Genomic DNA, 19,653 nt, shown 5'->3' on the forward strand with positions numbered 1-19,653 from the left:
GCAATGAAAGGAGTTGTAGCTGACTTCCATGCATTCTTCTTGTAATTTGAATTGATGATGAAGGTTTTAACATCTGATTAGAAATGGGTGAAGTAGTAATACATTTACCCTGTTCTCCCTCCACTCTCAGTCAGTTTTCTAAAATATGAGAAAAACCGCTATTGTTTAAGTTATCCAGTGTTTGGAATATACTTGAACAAGAGATACCCTCTTTACAGAGCACATTGTGCTCTGTGTTCTTGAGTAGTTTAATAGCAAAATTTTCTTTAGATTATTGATCTAGAAGTGAAAATATGCTATATTTTCTATTTTGTATATTGATCTGTTTTGGGTTTTTTAAAGAAGAAATAAAATACTTTCAGAGCAGTTGCTATTGTGTGCAGCATTATAATTTCAGTATTTCCAAACATGCTTTGATTTGCAGAACCTGCTGATTTTTGAAAATTTGATAGACCTGAAGCGTCAGTATACATTTCCTGTGGAAATTGAGGTGAGTGGAATTGCTGGGCTTTAGTGTTCCTACGTAAAAAATTAGTATGGTTTCAACACAGTAGTCACTGTAGGCCAGATCAATTGTTACATACAGAGAAAGAGGATTCTGTAGTGAATAAAAAATGAAGTACTCCTCTAATGTTTTAAAATACGTTTTTCTGAGAGAAATCCAGACTTGAAATTTAGAACACACCTGCAGTGTAGTTAACTTTAATATATGTTTTAGCACACTTATTCTTGCAGTGAATCCCTGTAGGAATAAGTAATTTTGCTCTTGCTCTGTTGCATTAATTATAACCATGTACAACATGGGATTTCTGTTAATGTTAAATAGTTCTGATTATTTTTGGCAGTTCTGTAAATAATTGTAAATAGACTGTAGATTAAAAAAATTATAATTTTCAAATTTTATTTCTTGCTGTTTAGGTGCCTCTGGAAAGGAAGAAGCGGTACATTGCTATTAGAAAGGAGGCCAGGGATGCAGGGAATAGCGGTCAGGGTATGAAAGTCATTTATGACTATGAAAAAAATGCCTTCTTACCCTTTCATACAGTGTTCATTCATGTGTTGCTAATTGGCTTCTATAGTAGCAGGAACAAATAAAAGCAGTCAATGTGCTTAATCTAAAAACCAATTCCCACCCACCCTCAAGTTTTAATAGCAAATAAAGGCTTGTTTCTTGTAATTACCTTGATTAATGGTCTATTCTTTTTCCTATTTAGATGAACCCAAGTATTTAGCTTCTGCATCATACATGATGGATAGCAGTTTGAGTGAGGAAATGAGTCAGTTTGACTTTTCTACTGGAGTCCAAGGTTTTTCTTATAGCTCCCAAGATGTTATAGCTAGCAGTGCTCGTTTCAGGAGAAAGGTAATTTTTTTAGTGACCTATGTGCTGTGAGGAAGAAAAGTTATATGCCTTGTAATAATTACATGCATTTGTTGGGGTTAAGAAAGAGAAATTTCTAGTCTTCTATATTTGTTCTACTTGACTAAGAATGCATCCCTCCAGAAGATGGGGGAGAGGACTTGAGCTGTGTTGTGTCAGTCACTTTTCTTCTTCCCTTCTTTCTGGAGAAAACCAATGCCCTACCTTGGGTTTCTGAAGTTGAGTAATGTGAGTGAAGTCCAGCCAGAGTTGTAAAAAGGTACTTGTAAACAGTATTCTGTGATGGTTGTCTCCTCCCTCATTCTGGCAGGTAGTAAAGTCAGAGTTAACATGAACTTGACATCTCTTGGCACAGAAAATAAGATGATGTGCACAGCTGGTACATATCTCTGGGAAGTGCCTGTTTGAACAACACATCTGATGTATTCCCTGTTGCACACACTGAGCATATAGTTGAATCTGTAAACACAGATAAGATCAGAATGACTCATGGTATTACCATGATTTAAAAGAAAATGGAATGTTGTTACTGATCATAGTAATGCTTTTTTTTCAGGAGCCCACAGAATACATGGTTTTAAATGATGAGATGGAACTTGAAATGGATGAATTCAACCAACATGAATGTATGGCTTCTATGACCATTCTGATTAAACATATGCAGAGGAACCAGATCACACCCAGAGTGGAGGAGGCCAGTATTAACCAAAAAATCAGCATTTTTTCACTAACTATACCAAGAAAAGGGAGTCATGATTGAATCCCTTCATTTGTTTGTTTTCTTAGCTGTATTATAATGAGACCTGTGTGGCTTGAGCTGGGGGCTTTTTGGCTTGGTAATTGTTTGATCCATAAAGTGAAATTATTTTTGCTCATTTCTTTTAAATTTCAGGGTACAGTTCCAGTAGATCTTCCTCTATGGATGAAATTTCTGCATGGCAAATTAGGAAACCCATCAGTACCACTAAATATTCGCCTCTTCATAGCAAAACTTATTGTTAACACTGAGGATGTGAGTAACTTTTTTGTCATATTTTTTTCTGTTAACATAACAGGTTGTATTATAATATCAACTGTGTAACTCTTGGGGGGTAAAATATTTCAACAGCTGAGACTTTTGAGTCAAGCAAATTGACTAGTTTGGCATGAAAAACGGGAGTGCATTCATAGCCCAAGATTCCAGATAGTGCCAGTATTTTGAATGTAGAATAAATACTTTTCCTCCCAAACTCTACTTCTGTAAGTAGAGGGTGTCCACAATACGTGTCTTCTGTAAACTCTAAGTAGTGATTCTTTGATGCAGGGCAAGAGCTGATTATGTTTGCCATCTTTGCAGGAAAAAATATAATGTTTTTTTCAACAGTCACGTATGAGTCTTACGGAAACCCTTCAAGCTAAATGATACTCTTGTTGCAGAAACATACTAAGATAGCATAATGTATCTTTGCCTGGAAAGAAACATTTCCTAACTCTCCTTCTGTAAAACATTCTCGTCCTATTTCATACAGTGGTCATAAAGTAAAATGTTTCTGTCTGGAACATTCCAAATCCAAAAAGACTGAATTTCAGAATTAATTCAAGCAGCTTTATACCCATTTAATGCTACTTTCATAGTAAAGCTATCTGAAGAGACCTCATAAAGCTATCTGGAGACCTCACAGCAGCCTTCCAATATCTGAAGGGGGCCTACAAGGATGCTGGGGAGGGGCTCTTCATTAGGGACTGTAGTGGTAGGACAAGGGGTAATGGCTTTAAACTTAAACAGGGGAAGTTTAGGTTAGATATAAGGAAGAAGTACTTTACAGTGAGGGTGGTGAGGCACTGGAATAGGTTGCCCAAGGAAGCTGTGAATGCTCCAACCCTGGAGGTGTTCAAGGCCAGGTTGGACAGAGCCTTGGGCGACATAGTTTAGTGTGTGGTGTCCCTGCTCATGGCAGGGGGGGTTGGTACTAGATGATCTTAAGGTCCTTTCCAACCCGAACTATTCTATGATTCTATGAAATGGAAGGACAGATGAATGGCATACTCTTTCAAATCCTTTAGGGACGGGTTTTCTGAGTGAGAGCCATATTAAGTGGGCCCTAGTGAAATAATTAACTTTATGTGAATACTTGGTAAAGGTTTATAAGCAGAAGTGAGGAATGTAGTTATGGATACTTTTTATTTTAAAGTTATTTTAAAATTTTTGTGATTGCTGCTTCAGAGGTTAAGCAAAGTCATAAGAGGTTGATTTAGCAGTCTTACCTGTAATGATTATTGAATAACAGGTTATTGAATAGTTGGATAATTTGTATTTGTGCATCGATTCTCCTGTTTTCCATAGGTTTTCCGACCTTATGCAAAGCAGTGGCTTGGTCCATTGCTGCAGCTTGTTGTTTCTGGAAATAATGGAGGCGAAGGGATCCATTATATGGTAGTGGAAATAGTAGTCACTGTCCTTTCCTGGAGAAGTGTAGCCACTCCCAAAGTAAGGAAATATGAAATTCATTTTTATTATTGTTGTGACTATTTGGTGAGGAATGAGAGAGTTGGTTATGATACGCTTATAATAATTTTCTTCATCAGTTCACTGTTAACTTCAAATATAGCTTATTCACTTGCTTGTTTTCATGAAAGAATAGCTGTCTTCATGTTGGAGTTACTGTATTTATTTTTGCTCCTATTCATTGCAGGGAAGTATTAAGGATGAGATTTTAGCTAACAGATTGCTTGAATTCTTGATGAAGAATGCCTTTCACCCAAAAAGAGCTGTGTTCAGACACAATCTGGAAATCATAAAGACAGTTATAGAATGTTGGAAGAACTGTCTCTCCATACCTTACAGGTAAGCATTTGGAAAATTGCTTTCTTTTATCAGTATTTCAAGAATATAAGTGAACATTACTAAATGAGATGAAAAGACAAAATCAACTGCATTAGTAAACTTTTTGTCCCTAGATTTGACAGTGGAACTTCAGAACTGAACTAGCCAAAGGTTGTAACTTAATTTGCAAAACAATAGGGAGAGAGACAGGGAAAACAGGTAGAGGAGTACAACAGCAACAACAAAAGCAGAAGTAATCTCTGCAAAGAGTTACGGTTTATTTGAGATTTTGAGTATTATCGCTGAATATTGGTGCACTCTTCCTAAGACTTGTGTGATCTGCTCCTAAAGCTGTTGCAGAGACCTTGTTTACAATTTGAGTTTACAATCTTTTTTTTTCTGTAAAAACTTCTTCATTGAAGCTAAATACTTACTTCTTTCTGAATATATGATTTCTGGTTTAGTGGGAATGTATATGCATATATACGTATTTTCTGCTGATTTTGGTGAGGTTGTATATATATGTATTTATATACGCAGAATGAGTGATTTATGATGTGTATATTTGGGGGTTTTCATGTATATCATTACCTTTATGTTTTTATCCAACAGTTTAATATTTGAGAAGTTTTCCAGTGGAGACCCTGATACAAAGGACAATTCAGTGGGAATTCAGCTGCTGGGAATTGTTCTTGCTAACAGTTTACCTCCTTTTGACCCAAAATGTGAAATAGATCGTGTCAGGTGAGAAATTCACCAACTGAATGATTCTGATAAAAACTTAAGACAAAAAGAGCAAATCTAACTTGTCAGAATGAAGTTTAGGAGCTATATTGCTTTGTTCATTGGAATCCCATCATCCCTTTGCTGCTGTCTGTCAGATGTAATGCTTTTCTAGCTGCAAACTGCAGACCACGCTTATTTTGGAAAAATATCTAGAAGGATGAAGACATTCGTACAGTGGGCGCCTGGGTTGCAGTTTCATGGGAATTGAGAGAGTTAGGAATTGCCAAAGCAGGGATTTGAGACACTGCAGGTGGAAAATCCATGTTGTGCTGTATCCAACTCTTCTAAAAGCTGTTCCCCTAGGCAGCTCAGGTAGGTTTTTTGTTTCAGTTTAAAACTGGATGCTGGAGTAGTGGCTTACAGTAGGTCTACCTTTTGTTTTAGGTATTTTCAGGCTTTAATCAGCAACATGGGCTTACTGAAGTATAAAGAAGTTTATGCAGCTGCAGCAGAAGTGTTGGGTCTTGCTCTTCAATACATTGCTGAGAGAGAAAATGTAAGTGAACTGTATTGTGTGTGTTACCATTCCTGTCTTAATTCTGTGTGCATCTTTTACATGACTACTCAATTCATCTTCAAAAATGAATATGTTTAAAATTCAGTAGTGTTTGTCCAACAGATCAAATTAAAGGTTTAAACGGTTAACTTATGAGGAAAAGAATTTGAGAGCAGACTAAATGCAGAGGTTTTGCCCTGCTGTTTTGGAGTTGACAGTAAATGGCTTTGTTCAGCTTTTGCCAATCAGCAACTCTGATCACTGGCATGGTACTTTGAAGTTGGGGTTTTTTTTAATTAAAATAAAATTGCAAGTTGGGAAGCTTTAGGACTACCTTTTGAATATCTGTATCTGAGAATATTTAATAACGTGCAAGTTTTGATGTAAAATTAAAAATAATAATGTAGGTATTGTACTTAATTTTGAATCCAGTTGTTTTCTAGGTAGTGAATAAGGTGAATGCAAAACTGTTACTCACCAAAACCTTCAGTAGTAGAACTAGAGAGTAATGCTTGATGATCACAGGAGTCAGTTTGGGGCAGATGCTAGAAGTACTTCTTTACACTGCAGTTAGTGAACTACTGGAATTTGTTGCCAGAAGAGGTACTAGGGTTAAGTAGTATCAGCAGGTTCAAGGAGAAATTAGGCACATTCATGCTCAAAAAAAACCCCAAACCATTAACAAATTCTAAAAACAATAGACAACAATGTACACTCTAGGATCCCTAACTTAATGACAGAGGTATGTTGGGTTGTACGAGATAAAAGGAGGACAAAATGCAGCCAGGCTCATGTGCTCCCTCTAAAGAGCACTCTGCAGCTACTATTGGACACAAAAATACCAAGATACTGGCTAGGTGGATTACTAACCTAATCCTTCAGGTTATTCTTACTTCTCTCCCTACCATTCTTACTTATTTCCCCACTTAATTGCGTTCTGGTTCTTTCACACTTTGTAGAGCATATTTCATAAGTTGAATTCCTGCAGTCTTCTCTTTTAAAGTCTTCCAAGTTCCATTAAGAGCAGTATTTTGAATAAATGAGCAAAGATGGTGCAAATATTTTATCCTACAAAAGGCCTATTTCTTGGACATTAAGTGAAGGTTGCTGATTATTTTTCACCTTTTCACTAAAAATGTCTATTTTTTTTTACATTCGTTAGTTGGAAATCTGCCATACCGAATTAGAAGCCACTTAGTTTTTGTTATATATATGTGTTATATACTTTACAATGTATTTTACATAAGCGTACTAAGCAACTTGTATTTCAAAATAAAGGCGTTGGTTTCAAACTTATCAAAGAAACCTCACAAAAGTATTGTTTAAGCAGGCAATCGTGTTTCAACCAAGCATAGCTGTACAGCAGCCATGAAGCACCATAAATGTCAAGGTGAGGTGGGTGGATCTTACCTAGCAAAATGCAGTAGAATCAAACAGTACAGCAGCAGAACTATGTGTCATTAAGGTGGTTATGAGTTTCATGGCTATCTTTGTCTTACTGTCTTTCTCATTTTCAGGTACTTGAAGATCCAGTTTATGATTGTGTCATAAAACAATTAAAACATCATCAGAACACCCAACAGGATAAGTTTATTCAGTGCCTGAATAAAGTTGTTAAGAATTTTCCGCCTCTTGCTGACAGGTATGTCATGATTCACATGGTATGTTCATTGTAGATCTAGAGGAATAATAGAAAATAACTTGGTTTTCTTTGTGGGTTCTGGCTATGTTAAGGTTTATGAACGCAGTATTCTTTTTGATTCCCAAACTTCATGGTGTGATGAAAACCTACTGTCTGGAAGTAATAATGTACCGCGCAGAAGAAGTAGCAGATCTCCACTTGCAGTTAAAGAGTAAAGACTTTATCCAGATCATGAATCATAGGTGAGTGGTCATGTGATTACAAATGTGGATGCACAGTCTAAATTTATTGGTAACACTTTCTGTGCTGGCCACAACATTTTTAAATTTAGAAGTATTTATAATTCGTGTTCACTTTTTGGTCACCGCTCTCCTAATTTGAGCTGGTGGAATCTGGGAGTTAAGTATTAGGATGGTTAGTTCACTGTGAACAACAAAAAACCCTAAATAGCACTATAGTAGAACACCACTGGGATGAGAATTTCTGTAATATGTATTAGTTTAGTTAAATTCTTACTCTTAGATTGAACTCAAGAGTACTTACCTAAAGCTCTTTATGCAAAACTTAAACTAAATATTATTGCTAAAATCTAAATAGATCTTCTGTTTCTGTGTGTAGCTGTGAAGAGAAAAGTGATGTAACAATTATTTTTATTTTTTTTCCCCCCCCACTCTTTTTAGGGATGATGAAAGGCAAAGGGTTTGTTTGGATATAGTGTACAAGATGCTGTCTAAACTAAAACCACTAGAACTTAAAGAACTTCTTCCTGGAGTGACAGGGTTCATTTCCCACCCTTCTGTAATATGTCGACAGCGCATGTATGATATTCTGATGTGGATTTATGATAATTACAGGTGTGTATTCACTGCAGATCTTGTCTTTCAGGCAGAGTGAAAGTGCTTGAAACGCTGTCTTCCAACAGCTTGTGCCCAGAATTCTTCCTGTTCTCAGAAGGATAGAGCCTGTGGTTTGCTGAAGTGGCTCTGGCCTTTGGTTGTAATTCTGTCCCTTTCACTAAGGGACAAAGAGCGAGACCTGAACTTGAGCCCAGAATTAGGATGTTGCATCACCACAGCATGATGGCATAAGAGGTCTTAGCTCTGATACTCGTATTCTTTTTCTTATTGCCAGAATTTGTAACTAGTATGAACTATACACTAAAGAAGTTTGTTTATAGGTAGAAGGTATGTTACAGAATCATAAAATGGTTTAGGTTGGAGGGGACCTTAAAGATGTTCTAGTTCCAGCTGTCCTGCCGTGGCCAGGGTCACCTTCCACTAGACCAGGTTACTCAAAGCCCCATCTAGCCTGGCCTTGGAACACTGCCGGGGATGAAGCATCCACAAGGCACTTGTATCAAGGCACTTCGGCACAATCTGGATCCCTTCGGTCTGGCTTATGAAGATGTTCTTTCTGTTTTGACCCCTTAGAGTAGGGAACAGGCATGTTCTCAGTTTGACAAACGGGTTGCTGTTGAATCATCTTGATTGGGTTCTATTATGTGTTTTTTCCCAAGATAACTATTTGAATGGATAATTATTGTGATGAAAAATACAGGCAATTTTTACTCCAGCATTACTTGGGATAAGTTAATTCTCTGCCTCTCATTTCTAACCTTGTGAACTCAGAATTACTTCTGTTTGGCCTTTATAATAACTACCTAACTTACTTAGCTTTCTGATTTTTTTTCTTTTCTAAGTAGTGGAGACAAAAGAAATTTTTGGCAACTGAAATCTCATGTTATTAAAGTAAATAATGCAGTGTTGTCATGCCAAATTGATATTTTTGTGAGAAGGGCATGTTCCTGCTTTTCTCCTACCATCCTTATCCTCTTATTTTACTATGGATTGTTTGAGAGAAGTCATTAAGAGATATTTTTTCTCCTACTATCAGTGATCCAGAAAGCCAAGCAGATGGTGATTCTCAGGAAATACTCAAACTGGCAAAAGAAATGCTGCTTCAAGGACTAATTGATGAGAATGCCGAACTGCAGTGAGTAAATAGTGTTGTGATGACTGTCTGAAGTAATGAATCCCTAAATTGCTTTCTTCATTTATAACTGAAGAGTTCGTCCTTAGAGGTTTTTTAAGTATTTTAATGTAAGAATAATAGTGAGATAACATTATTTCATTTTCTTCCAATAAGTTAATTTATAAAATGGTGTCCCATGTTGCTATAGCTATATTTAAGTGAAGCACAGAGCTTTTGAACAATCTTCTAAGCCATGGAGGAGTTTCAGTATGTTAGACCTAATTCTGCATTAATGTTCTAGAGTTTTTGAATACCAAAAAGGCCCTCACTGTATCCACCCATAGCAGTTTCCAAGAAGAAAACAGTAGAAAAGAATTTTTTTTATAGTAAACCTTTAGTATCAGTTGAATGGCTTAGAGCATGGTAAATGAATGAGGATTTTGGTGTAATTCATGGAAGATCCAAGGAATGAAAGGGTTAGTTGAAGGCTTCATAACTTTATTGTGGAGGGCTTTTTTAACTTGACTTCTTCGATGGTGGTGTGCTTTCTGTTTGCAGATAACAAAGAATAACTTTATTCTTTGCCTTTACAGATTAATTGTTAGGAATTTTTGGAGTGATGAGACAAGGTTACCCACAAATATTCTTGATCGTATGCTGTCATTGCTAAATTCTTTATATTCCACCAAGATTGAAACACAGTACTTGAGTCTAATCACAAATTTTCTGCTTGAAATGACTAGCAAGAGCCCGGATTATTCCAGAAAAATATTTGAGCATCCACTGTCTGAATGCAAATTTCAGGTAAGTTGTAATTTGTTATCCTGTGTGCAATCATGTGACAAGTTCTATTCCTAATGTAGTCACCACTTGGACAGGAGTGGCATAGTGAAGAAGATTTTTGCAAGTGCGTTTTGTGCTCCGTAACTAACAGCTGCAACAGTCATGGGTAGTGAACATTATCAGAAGTTTGCTGATTTTTGGGGGTAATAATTTTGCTTTCTTTTTAAAAAAGTAAAAATTAAAGTAATACATATATACACCAAATACAGCTGATTTGTAGAGTACTGAAATACCTAAAAAGAGGATAGTGGAGAGAAACATCATAAGGAGAAAAATTGTGAATGGGAATACTGGTACAAGAGCTGTAAATCAGTCCTCAACTGACCAGTCCAAACTAGTGAACTTTTTTGCTGAGCCTGTGGAGAAGTTTTATGTGTTTGGGGGGGGGTTTAATAATCAAGTTCTGCCCCTGGGATGGTGTTTTAAATTCCGTACTTTAATTTCTGTTATCCTGTCTGAAGGAAGGCAAAAACGCTGCATTCTTACTGTTCTTATTAAAACTTTTTGTGTTCATAGGACTTTGTAATTGATTCCAGCTGGCGTTATCGAAGTACTGTGCTCACACCTATGTTTGTGGATACTCAAGCTTCTCATAGTATGCACAGGAATTTATCACAAGAAAGATCCCTTTCTTCTTCTGGATCAGTTGGTGGTCGAGTGAGGGCTACCCAGCGACAATACGAATTTACACCCACGCAGCATGCCAGTGAGTCCAGACCAGTGTCTTTTGAAATTTTCTTGTTTACCGTCGGAATGATTTCATTCCTGTTGCATGTGAATTTTTAACATAAAAGTGAGAATGTCTCTAATACTTTGTTTTCAAGGACTTTCTTTTCGAAAAAACATCCAGTCAAATTTTTATTAGTCTCATGTATATCTTATATTCTGCCCAATGTAAAAGAATTTTGTTTCTTAACTAGCAGCTTCAAATCTGTTCTGACCATAAATATATTTTGGGGAGCAGAAAACATAGATGTTTTCACTTGATTTATATGTGGGTACGTTACAGCTTTTTCCAATGTTTTTGCAGGTGGTAGAAGTTCTTATAATTGGCTAACTGGAAGTAGCATTGACACGTTGACAGAGTATACGGTTCCTTCATCCTCTGAATCTGTGTCTTCATCCATGCTATTGGTTAACAAACGGAGTGAAAAATTTAAACAGGCAACGTTCAAACCAGTGGGGCCAGATTTCGGCAAAAAAAGGTTGGGTTTGCCTGGAGATGAGGTGGACAACAAAACTAAAGGTTTGTAAACCTTGTGATGCAATTTCTGTATAAATACTACATATTATATATGTATAGATCATCATTGTCAGTTATTTGGCTGGCAGTCCATTCTAATTGAGGTTGAACTTAAGAGATTTTGTTTCCAGGACTGTGTGGCAATACATGACATGTGGCAAAACACTAGAATTGTGCTAGGAATTGCAAAACTATATGTTGCTAAATGAAATAACTTACTGGATAAGAAAAACTAGCCAGTGTGATATTTGCATTCCTACCTCTCCCTAAGACAATTGTTGTGTGAATGTCAGGCAGTTCTGTTCCTTCTGTTTTAAATTTAACTGCTTATCTCTTTGAAGAAGAGATCTCTTTAAACAAACTTTTTCCAAACTATTTCAGCTGTGCTTGCACAATCTACAACATATTGCAATCTGTCATTAGAATTACCTGCTATCTTCTAAGAATGCTCCTTCATCCACCCAGTCGATAACTGAAAAACATCAGTACTGTTCTGGAATGGCTTTGGCTCCTTCTCCCCATTCCTCCCCATTTCACCCTTGCCTACCTTGTCATTAAGATTTTGACTGGAAGGATGAGAGTAGGAGTTCAGGCAGAAAGCTGTAGACTGACCTTTTCAGTATCTGAGAGGTGTTCCAGGGCAGTTTTGAATGGACTGTGCTGAACTACAGAAACAGAGAGGTCGGTCTACCTTATAGTCAGTCTCTGGGCTTTTACAAGGAAAATGCCAGCTATAGTGTTGTGGTTTTGTTAGCTCACTTTTCTTTCCTATGAAATAGACTGAAGTGAACAGCCTGTAAAGTGGCTTTTCTCCATGACTGTCTTCGACAGGAATTGACACAGTGACAGTTCTGTAATAGTAACCTTAAAAATATAGTACTATATTATTATCACTCAGTCTTTGAATATATTTAGCACCTCTTTTTTGTAGGGAGCTATATACTTTACAGAATATGGTGGAAATGCCATGCTTGTCTCTAAGCACTTAAAATGAATGTGTCACAGGGGGCAAAATTGTTCATGAATTTTAGTGCTTTTCCCAGTACAGTATTTTGACCTTTATACCTCAGCCACATGCTAGAAGTGTTTATATAAATGCTTGTTACCTCTTGTCCTAAGAGCAACCTAATTTGTTTTAATTTGCTATCTTGTATTGCGTTGTTTGATATAAAACTTAGGAGACTAGCTGGTAAGCTAGTAAATACAAAGGTGATGTTTGTTATTGTATGATGCTCTTGCCTTAAATCTGAAGTTTGCTTGAGAAAGGAAAAGCTGTGGACATGGTTATGTGTTCTCTAGGTATAGAAGAACGAGCAGAAATTCTAAGACTGCGAAGACGTTTCTTGAAGGACCAAGAGAAACTCAGTTTGATTTATGCTAGAAAAGGTGTGGCTGAGCAGAAAAGAGAAAAGGTTTGTCAATCCAAATAAGTTAAAAACCTGAAGTCCCAGTGCCATTTGCAGTCTTGTACTTCATCTGTAGAAATAACTTTGTGAAGAAAGGGCAGGTATAAGATACTGGTTGCTGCTTTAAGAGCTTTAGAAGGTTTTATTTGGAAATCATGCTATTTATGGGCTTAAAGCTAAATGATGTTACTTAGCATGAGTGAAGAAAGAGCTGGATATTAAAACTTGCAGTCTACCACTTAATGTGTATGAGGTGATTTTTATGTGATGGAGTCCCTAACACCTATGGGAAGCTTTTTGCAGTTGTCATACTGGAAACTAGGAGCCTTGAAACTACAGTATACTGCTGAAATAGTTGGAGAACACTATCTAGTATCTGAAAGTGAACTGAAAAATGTGAAACAGTTGATGGACTAACCAAAATGGTTGCATAGTTTTAACCTGAAGGAATGTCAGTAATAATCTTTTGCTGAGTGTTTATCAAGACCAGAAACATAGTCCTACGTGGGTTTCCTGGTTGTGTTACATACAAACAATAAGTTTGTGAGTTTTTAAGCTCTGTAACAGTTTGTCATAAGTTAATGCTACTAAAAATAACATACATTATCATCCAAAAATGAAAGCAGTTAGATCAAGAGCAAAGGAGCCCAGGACTGAGAGCTACCAGTTTGAGACATAATTCTTTGCAGCTGCAGACTACTGTGTAAACAGAATTCATGTCTGGAAGAACCACACAAACACCTATTTTAGCCAATTTATATTTACTTGCAGGTGAACGCTACCATTTCCTCTCACCCTACAAGAAAGAACCTGTAAATGCATCCTGTATGACAGTCCAAAATACAGCCAAGAAAACTCCCTGTAGTACTCCGCAATAAAAGACTGTAGGAGATTTTGAATTCTATCAGGACCCCTTAAACTTTTCAAGAGATTTGTTGCATATAAATACATGTGGAAGTTGGTGGCTTGCATTAATCTTGTACCTGGTGGGACAAAACAGGAAAAAGTTGGTCCTGAGCAAGAAAGTATTTGGAAATAGCTTTAGTAAAGTCCTAATTCCTCCCAGCATTTTTCTCTTGCAAGGTTTTTGAAAATCATTCCTTTGAAGTTATGTAGAAGAAAAATGGGCTCAAACTGCAAAATTACAAAGGATTTACAGAAGAGGAAAAGATCTTCAAGCTTTCTTCTGTTTCCCTCTTCTGCCAATCTGTATATATCCACCCATTGCCTGTTGGCATAACTGCTAATGGCAGTAGTTAAAAATAAAGTCCCAGCATCAAAACTTGACTGCTGATTTCCTTATAGCATATAAATGCTTTGAAAAGGAAGAAAGGCAGAGGAAGAGATAGATTTTGTCAATATCTGGTAGTAGCTCTTGTTCAATTTTAAATGTATTCCTGTAAGCCCCAGCAAAAGGCAGGGTAGCTATTTAACAACTGCAATTTACAACAGTTTTATTACAGCTTGGTTCAAGTTCAGGGAGTCAGTTCTACCAGGTCCTTCTTCCCTCTCTTCCCCATCTCACTGTGTGAATCAAAACACAAGAGCTTTAGGAACCTCGTTTTACTTTGCACTTGGGCCAGGCTGAGAACCATCATACAGTGGACTGCTGTGGTTCATCTGTCAGGCAGTAACTTCTTAAACTGTAGTAGCTCACTAGCTGTCAGGCATAATTATTCTCTTTAAAAGTGACTTAAATACTACCTATATGGAAGCAGGAACTACAAGGTGTTAATACTAAATGTTAATGGCTGAAGTAAGTCTATGAACAAGACTTTGGAGTTCTTAATTGACTAAGATAATTCAGGGTTTAACTGTATTATGGCTTTATAGAAAAAGTATTTGTTTAATTAGCATGGCAAAATTTATAAAACACTTCAGAAATGCTTGTGCCTATTTTGTCTTGTCTAGATAGAGCTCTTTCTTACTAATACAATCATTATTTTTTATTAACATGAGCAATGCATTTCAGGAGATGAAATCTGAGCTGAAGATGAAATATGATGCCCAGGTTACCTTGTACAGAAGTTACCGAGTAGGAGACCTTCCTGACATCCAGATTGAATACTACAGTCTCATTGCCCCTCTGCAGGGCCTTGCCCAGGTCTGTCTATGGATGTTTTCTGGTTTATTCCTGAAACGCTCTTCAGTGGCAGTGGTGTCCCTAAGATGATACCGGGTGTCTGGTTCCTGTCGTGGAAATATGTGAACACTGTAAATTCCCTCCTCTTCACCAGCACTCTGACCTGAAACCTACATTGTCTTGGAGCTTGTTCATGTGGAAGAAGAATTAAGATTGGATTTGAACGGGTAGTACAGTAATTCCCATCGTAGGTGGGATGCATGCCAGAGTAATTATTCCACTCCCAAAGGCTGTCCACATAGGGATTAGGTACAGGGTGGGTCATATCTCTTAGTTTTATTTATTAGTTTATTTCTCTCAGTAAAATTCAGTGGCCTTATTGCTTTTGTTGTAATTTGCAGAAAGATCCAACATTTGCCAAGCAGCTTTTCAGCAGTTTGTTTTGTGGAATTTTTCACGAGGCAGAAAAATCTAAAACTCTTTCTGAGAAAAAAGCCATCGTCCAGAAGCTGCTGAACAACTTCAATAATTTCCTGAGTATGAGCCTGTCTTACTTTCCACCATTCATTGCATGCATCCAGGTAAATCCTGCTATACGGCATGAAAGCAACTGAGTATAATGTCTTTGTCTGAACGTGTAATAAACCCAGTGGTAGCGAAGGCTAAATACTGTTACTGGAATTTAGACAGAGATGGAAAGAGCGTTGTTAACCAAACGGATATTCATGCTTCTGAACCGATTTTTCAAGGCTTCTACAATTTCTGATTTGTAGAGTTTGAGTCACCTTTCAATGTTTTAATTGCATCAGTAACAAGAAGAGACTTGGTTGTAGATGAAAGCCACAAGAACAATTGAAAGGGATACGTGGGTGTCGTGCTTATCTCCCTGTTTCTGGGAAGTGCTTACTGAGGGAATACTTTGATGTCTTGAGGATATCAGTAGCTGTCAGACTGTTTGTTGTTAGCCTTATATTTGTTTTTGAAACTTAGGCCCCTGAAGTAGTTGTCTGTGGGTTTTCAGTAGGGAGGGAAGGATTTACTCCACCAAAGGGCAGTAGGTGGGAGTGGGTGTACCACAGCCACTTCACTGGAAAGGAAACACAAGCCTTCCTGCTATTGGAACATACTGACCTGAAACAGATTGTGAACTTCATCTTTTACCCCAGTTTCCAGGGTGCTTGTCCAAGCACCTGTTACATACTCGTTGTCACTATGTTTAATGTTTCTCATCAACCATGTTGATCATAATGTTGTATCTGATTTGTAACTCCCAAAATAATCTTTGTTTGGGTGGCAGGTAATGGCTTCTTTCTGTTACGGAAATCTAAATACTCTGTGACAGTAGATATCATTTGTATTACAGGAAGAGTGTCTAGTTTGGACTAGCTTTTTAAACAGTGACTTTGCTCCTTAGTGCTTGTATTTACACATCTGAGAAAATGTAATTTCTTGTTTACTTTTTTCCTGTGCAGCTGCACGAAAGGTCAAATGCTATGGGGATTTTTCTGGGCTGTCTTGGTATTTTTTGAGCCAGCATCTCACAATAGCTATCTGTTAATATTCCCTCTTGACATTGCATTTGTTGGTTTTCTGTCTTAGTAATGTTATTTGTGTTGAATTATGCTGTCTGTTAGAGACTATTAATAACACTGTTGTGTTAGGCTTCTTTGTTTTTCTGGATAAACTTAAAACAAACTCAAAAAATAGGTAAGTTACAATTAGTCAGACATGTCATTAGTCAAGAGCGATAAGAGCATCTCATTACCATCCCCATTCAGTAACAAAAGACCAGCAGCCCAAAGGCAAGCCTCGGCCTCAGTGTATTTGAGCATCCTGCATAACAGTGAGAGGATGTCTTTTCCCCAACAGGGCTTAGAGTTTGTGTTGATCAAGGGAGAGGGTGAGGCTTGGCACACAATGCCAAGGCTGTCATTTGGCTCACAAAGGCTGTCCTAAATGGCTTGGCCATTGGAAATACAGCTTCTGTTTCCTATATACCAACAGTATGATAAATATGTTTCAGAAACACTTCCTACCTCTGGTTCCTTGACTTTTTAGTCTTCTGCAGGTTCAAATCCCACCACAAGAGTAACTTGGTGATAAAAAGAGCTGGTTTTTTCTACAAGTATAATCTTAAAATTGAGTATGAGGCTCTGGTATTGGCTTTCAGGACAGATTAAAAACCAGCTGAAATACTGACAAGTTAACTCCATGACAAAAGTTTACACGGACTCCATAGAGGTACCTGGCCTTTGAAAAACATATATTGCCTTATAAATATTGTAGCTGTCAGGCCAGTTTGGATGCCATTCATCCTAATCTTTGAACACACGGTGCAAATAAAGAGCATGCAGAGCAAGGAACAATCCCTTTGCTTTCAGAAGGTAAGTGAATGAATAGTCACAAAAATGCACTGAATAGATACCTCATTCGATATGGGATGATGCCTGTAAATTGTGAGTTTGAGGGTGTATTCATTCTGTGGACATACCATTACATTTGCACAGTTCTCATGCTTTTTCCTAGGCATCCCTGAGAAAGGGCTTATGGAGTTACCTTAGCAAAGCTATTCTTACGGTTTTAGTCTGTGCAGTTGGCATTGTGTCCCTGATGTAACCCCTAAAAGTCAAGGAATGTATGCAGTCAAGGAATGTGTGCCTGTACATAGGAGTGTCTGGGGCACATGTGCAGCTTTAATAGAAACTGCTAGTTGAAATTGCCTGAGTAGCAGGTAAACCGTGTGCTTAACCCTTCATTGGGAACCACCTGCTCTGTAGCTCAGGAAGCTACAAGAAGCTGTTCTTTTTCTCCTTTTTATTGAGTACAAATTTATTGGTGTGAGATTCTTAACCATACAGATTGTGTCATGAGTTTGCTTATGTCAGATGCCTATTCTGCAGGTGTTGTGGTGGTTGCCATTTATCAAAGAAGTGTAGCTTGGTTGTTCTCACAGTCTCCTACTGCAATTTCCAAATATTTTTTTCCCACCTAATATTCTTGAACATACTGTGTTGCAAGAGTCAAACTTCAATTTTTGTCCTAAAACTCAGTGATATTTCTTGTAATGAAAGTTGTATTACCCCTCTTTTACGTTGTGGATATTTTTCCTTCTGTTTGGTTAAGATATTATTGCAACTTTCCTTTTGCTTCTTAAGTGGGGAAAAAAATGGCTTTAATAAAGCCAATTAAAAAATGGCTTTAATGGCTTTATTTAAAAAAAAAAAAAATAACTTGTCTGCTACTTTCTTGATATATTTACCTATATTTGGAATAATGATTGAACTATTTAAAAGAACTTTCAGGTAAACAAGAATGTTTATCTCTGAAAATTAGATTATTCTGTATTTGGACTAATGTTAAATATGGTAAAGATCTGCTAGAAATATTGCCATGCCTTTATATCAGGCAGGACTAGATGAGCACAATACTGTATGAGTCTAAAAGGAAGCTGTGGTACGCTAAAACTGGGAAGGTGTGTAGAAAGAAAGCCTCCAGCTCAGAGAAGACACTGTGGTTAATCTTGCCTTTTGGCTTATGGCAGAAATGCAACACTCAGTAGGTTAAGTGAAATGCAGCCGGTGTGTAGCAGGCACCACACTGCCAACAAACAGAAGGAAGACTGAGGCTGTGAATGTGTCCATCTACCTCTCCCCCACTGCTTGTGTGTTTCTGCTAAGAGAGTTGTTCTGTGCCCTGGAGACAGATGGAGTAGAGGGCTTATTCTCTAGTGTACTCTGTCTGAACAGCAACAGCACAGAAGGAAATTATTCAGTTTTCCCAGAGTTGGGGACTTGTGGAGATTTTACAGCTTATTTCCAAAGCTTGCACTGTGAGAAAAGGGATGCCAAATGGGTGATCTGTGAAAGGTAACTGACGATCAGTATAGTTTCAGACCAAGCAGACACCTGTTGGTTTGGTTTGTTTTGTTTTATAGGAAATGAGTTACCGGCACAGAGAGCTGTTAGAACTGGATTCAGCTAACGTGAGCACGAGCTGTCTTGCAAGTTTACAGCAGCCAGTGGGCATCCTTGTTCTGGAGCACGCCCTGATGGCTCTTTCCCCTGCGGAGGAGCCCCCATCCAAACGGATGCGCGGGATGACAGAGCTTCCCCCAGATGTGATCAGATGGATTGAACTTGCTAAGTAAATTCTTGTTTGAGACAATTTACTCCCATTTAGGTTTGCTTTGTGAAGACCTGTGCCTTTATGTCTCATGGGATTTCTTTTTTAGTCTTTCCCTCTTTGAGAGTTAGATATGCTATAAATTTCTTGTCAGTTAATTACTATCTTTCAGTTAGAGCAGTTAGACTTAACAGCTGTGCACCCTGATGATGCAATCAGACTGCTGAAAACCATCTTGTTTATAGCTTTTCAACTGCAGGAGTTTCCACAGTTCAGGTATGTCCCTACAAGGTGAAGTTTCTATATTTAAATATATATTTATGATCTTTTATATAAGAAATACGGATTTTATTTTTTTTTTAAATTACAAGCCAGTAGTGTTACTGCTTAATGAATTACTATTTCTTTAAATGGCTTATGTGTGCATTGATACACTTCTGTTCAAACAATTAAAGTATTTCCCTTTTCAATTTTACTAGGCTTTACCGATCTCTTGGAGATTATGATGTTGTTCGTGGCATTTTCAGTGGTAAGATTGGGACTAAGGAAATTACACAGAAGGCGTTGTTGGCAGAAGCAAGGAGTGATTATGCTGAAGCAGCTAAATACTATGATGAGGTAAAAAGCAAGATGATGTTGTTTCATAAATCTCTCATGATTTTAATAAATCAAAATTAAACATTTTGAGAAGCAGCATGTCATTTAGAATGTCCTTGTGTTTTGTTTGATTGGTGGTTCAGTCTGCAAAGGCATGGGAACAGATGAGCAGCCAGAACAGAGCAATAAGTATGATACTACTTACTGTTTTGTACAAAGCTTCACGTGTGCGATCACCAAGGCAGACAACTAAAACACCGTGGGCACACTGCCACCCCAG

At 37.5% G+C, this 19,653-nt stretch overlaps 1 protein-coding gene across 1 annotated transcript in view; it reads left to right on the plus strand.

The window, feature by feature from the left end:
- Nucleotides 1-19,653, plus strand: part of PRKDC (protein kinase, DNA-activated, catalytic polypeptide) — an 80,535-nt gene that overhangs the window by 37,801 nt on the left and 23,081 nt on the right. Inside the window, exons 44-64 of the mRNA XM_010010272.1 lie at nucleotides 425-490; nucleotides 919-991; nucleotides 1,215-1,363; nucleotides 1,938-2,075; nucleotides 2,274-2,393; nucleotides 3,705-3,848; nucleotides 4,054-4,205; nucleotides 4,797-4,928; nucleotides 5,355-5,466; nucleotides 6,984-7,108; nucleotides 7,201-7,350; nucleotides 7,789-7,962; nucleotides 9,002-9,100; nucleotides 9,673-9,883; nucleotides 10,439-10,628; nucleotides 10,953-11,168; nucleotides 12,465-12,577; nucleotides 14,544-14,675; nucleotides 15,056-15,235; nucleotides 18,589-18,797; nucleotides 19,256-19,394. Coding sequence (XP_010008574.1) covers nucleotides 425-490; nucleotides 919-991; nucleotides 1,215-1,363; nucleotides 1,938-2,075; nucleotides 2,274-2,393; nucleotides 3,705-3,848; nucleotides 4,054-4,205; nucleotides 4,797-4,928; nucleotides 5,355-5,466; nucleotides 6,984-7,108; nucleotides 7,201-7,350; nucleotides 7,789-7,962; nucleotides 9,002-9,100; nucleotides 9,673-9,883; nucleotides 10,439-10,628; nucleotides 10,953-11,168; nucleotides 12,465-12,577; nucleotides 14,544-14,675; nucleotides 15,056-15,235; nucleotides 18,589-18,797; nucleotides 19,256-19,394 — 3,024 coding nt within the window. The remainder of the gene's footprint in view (nucleotides 1-424; nucleotides 491-918; nucleotides 992-1,214; nucleotides 1,364-1,937; nucleotides 2,076-2,273; nucleotides 2,394-3,704; nucleotides 3,849-4,053; nucleotides 4,206-4,796; nucleotides 4,929-5,354; nucleotides 5,467-6,983; nucleotides 7,109-7,200; nucleotides 7,351-7,788; nucleotides 7,963-9,001; nucleotides 9,101-9,672; nucleotides 9,884-10,438; nucleotides 10,629-10,952; nucleotides 11,169-12,464; nucleotides 12,578-14,543; nucleotides 14,676-15,055; nucleotides 15,236-18,588; nucleotides 18,798-19,255; nucleotides 19,395-19,653) is intronic.

This window comes from Nestor notabilis, unplaced genomic scaffold, assembly GCF_000696875.1.
Source record: "Nestor notabilis isolate BGI_N333 unplaced genomic scaffold, ASM69687v1 scaffold3380, whole genome shotgun sequence".
NCBI classification, from domain to species: Eukaryota; Metazoa; Chordata; class Aves; order Psittaciformes; family Psittacidae; genus Nestor; species Nestor notabilis.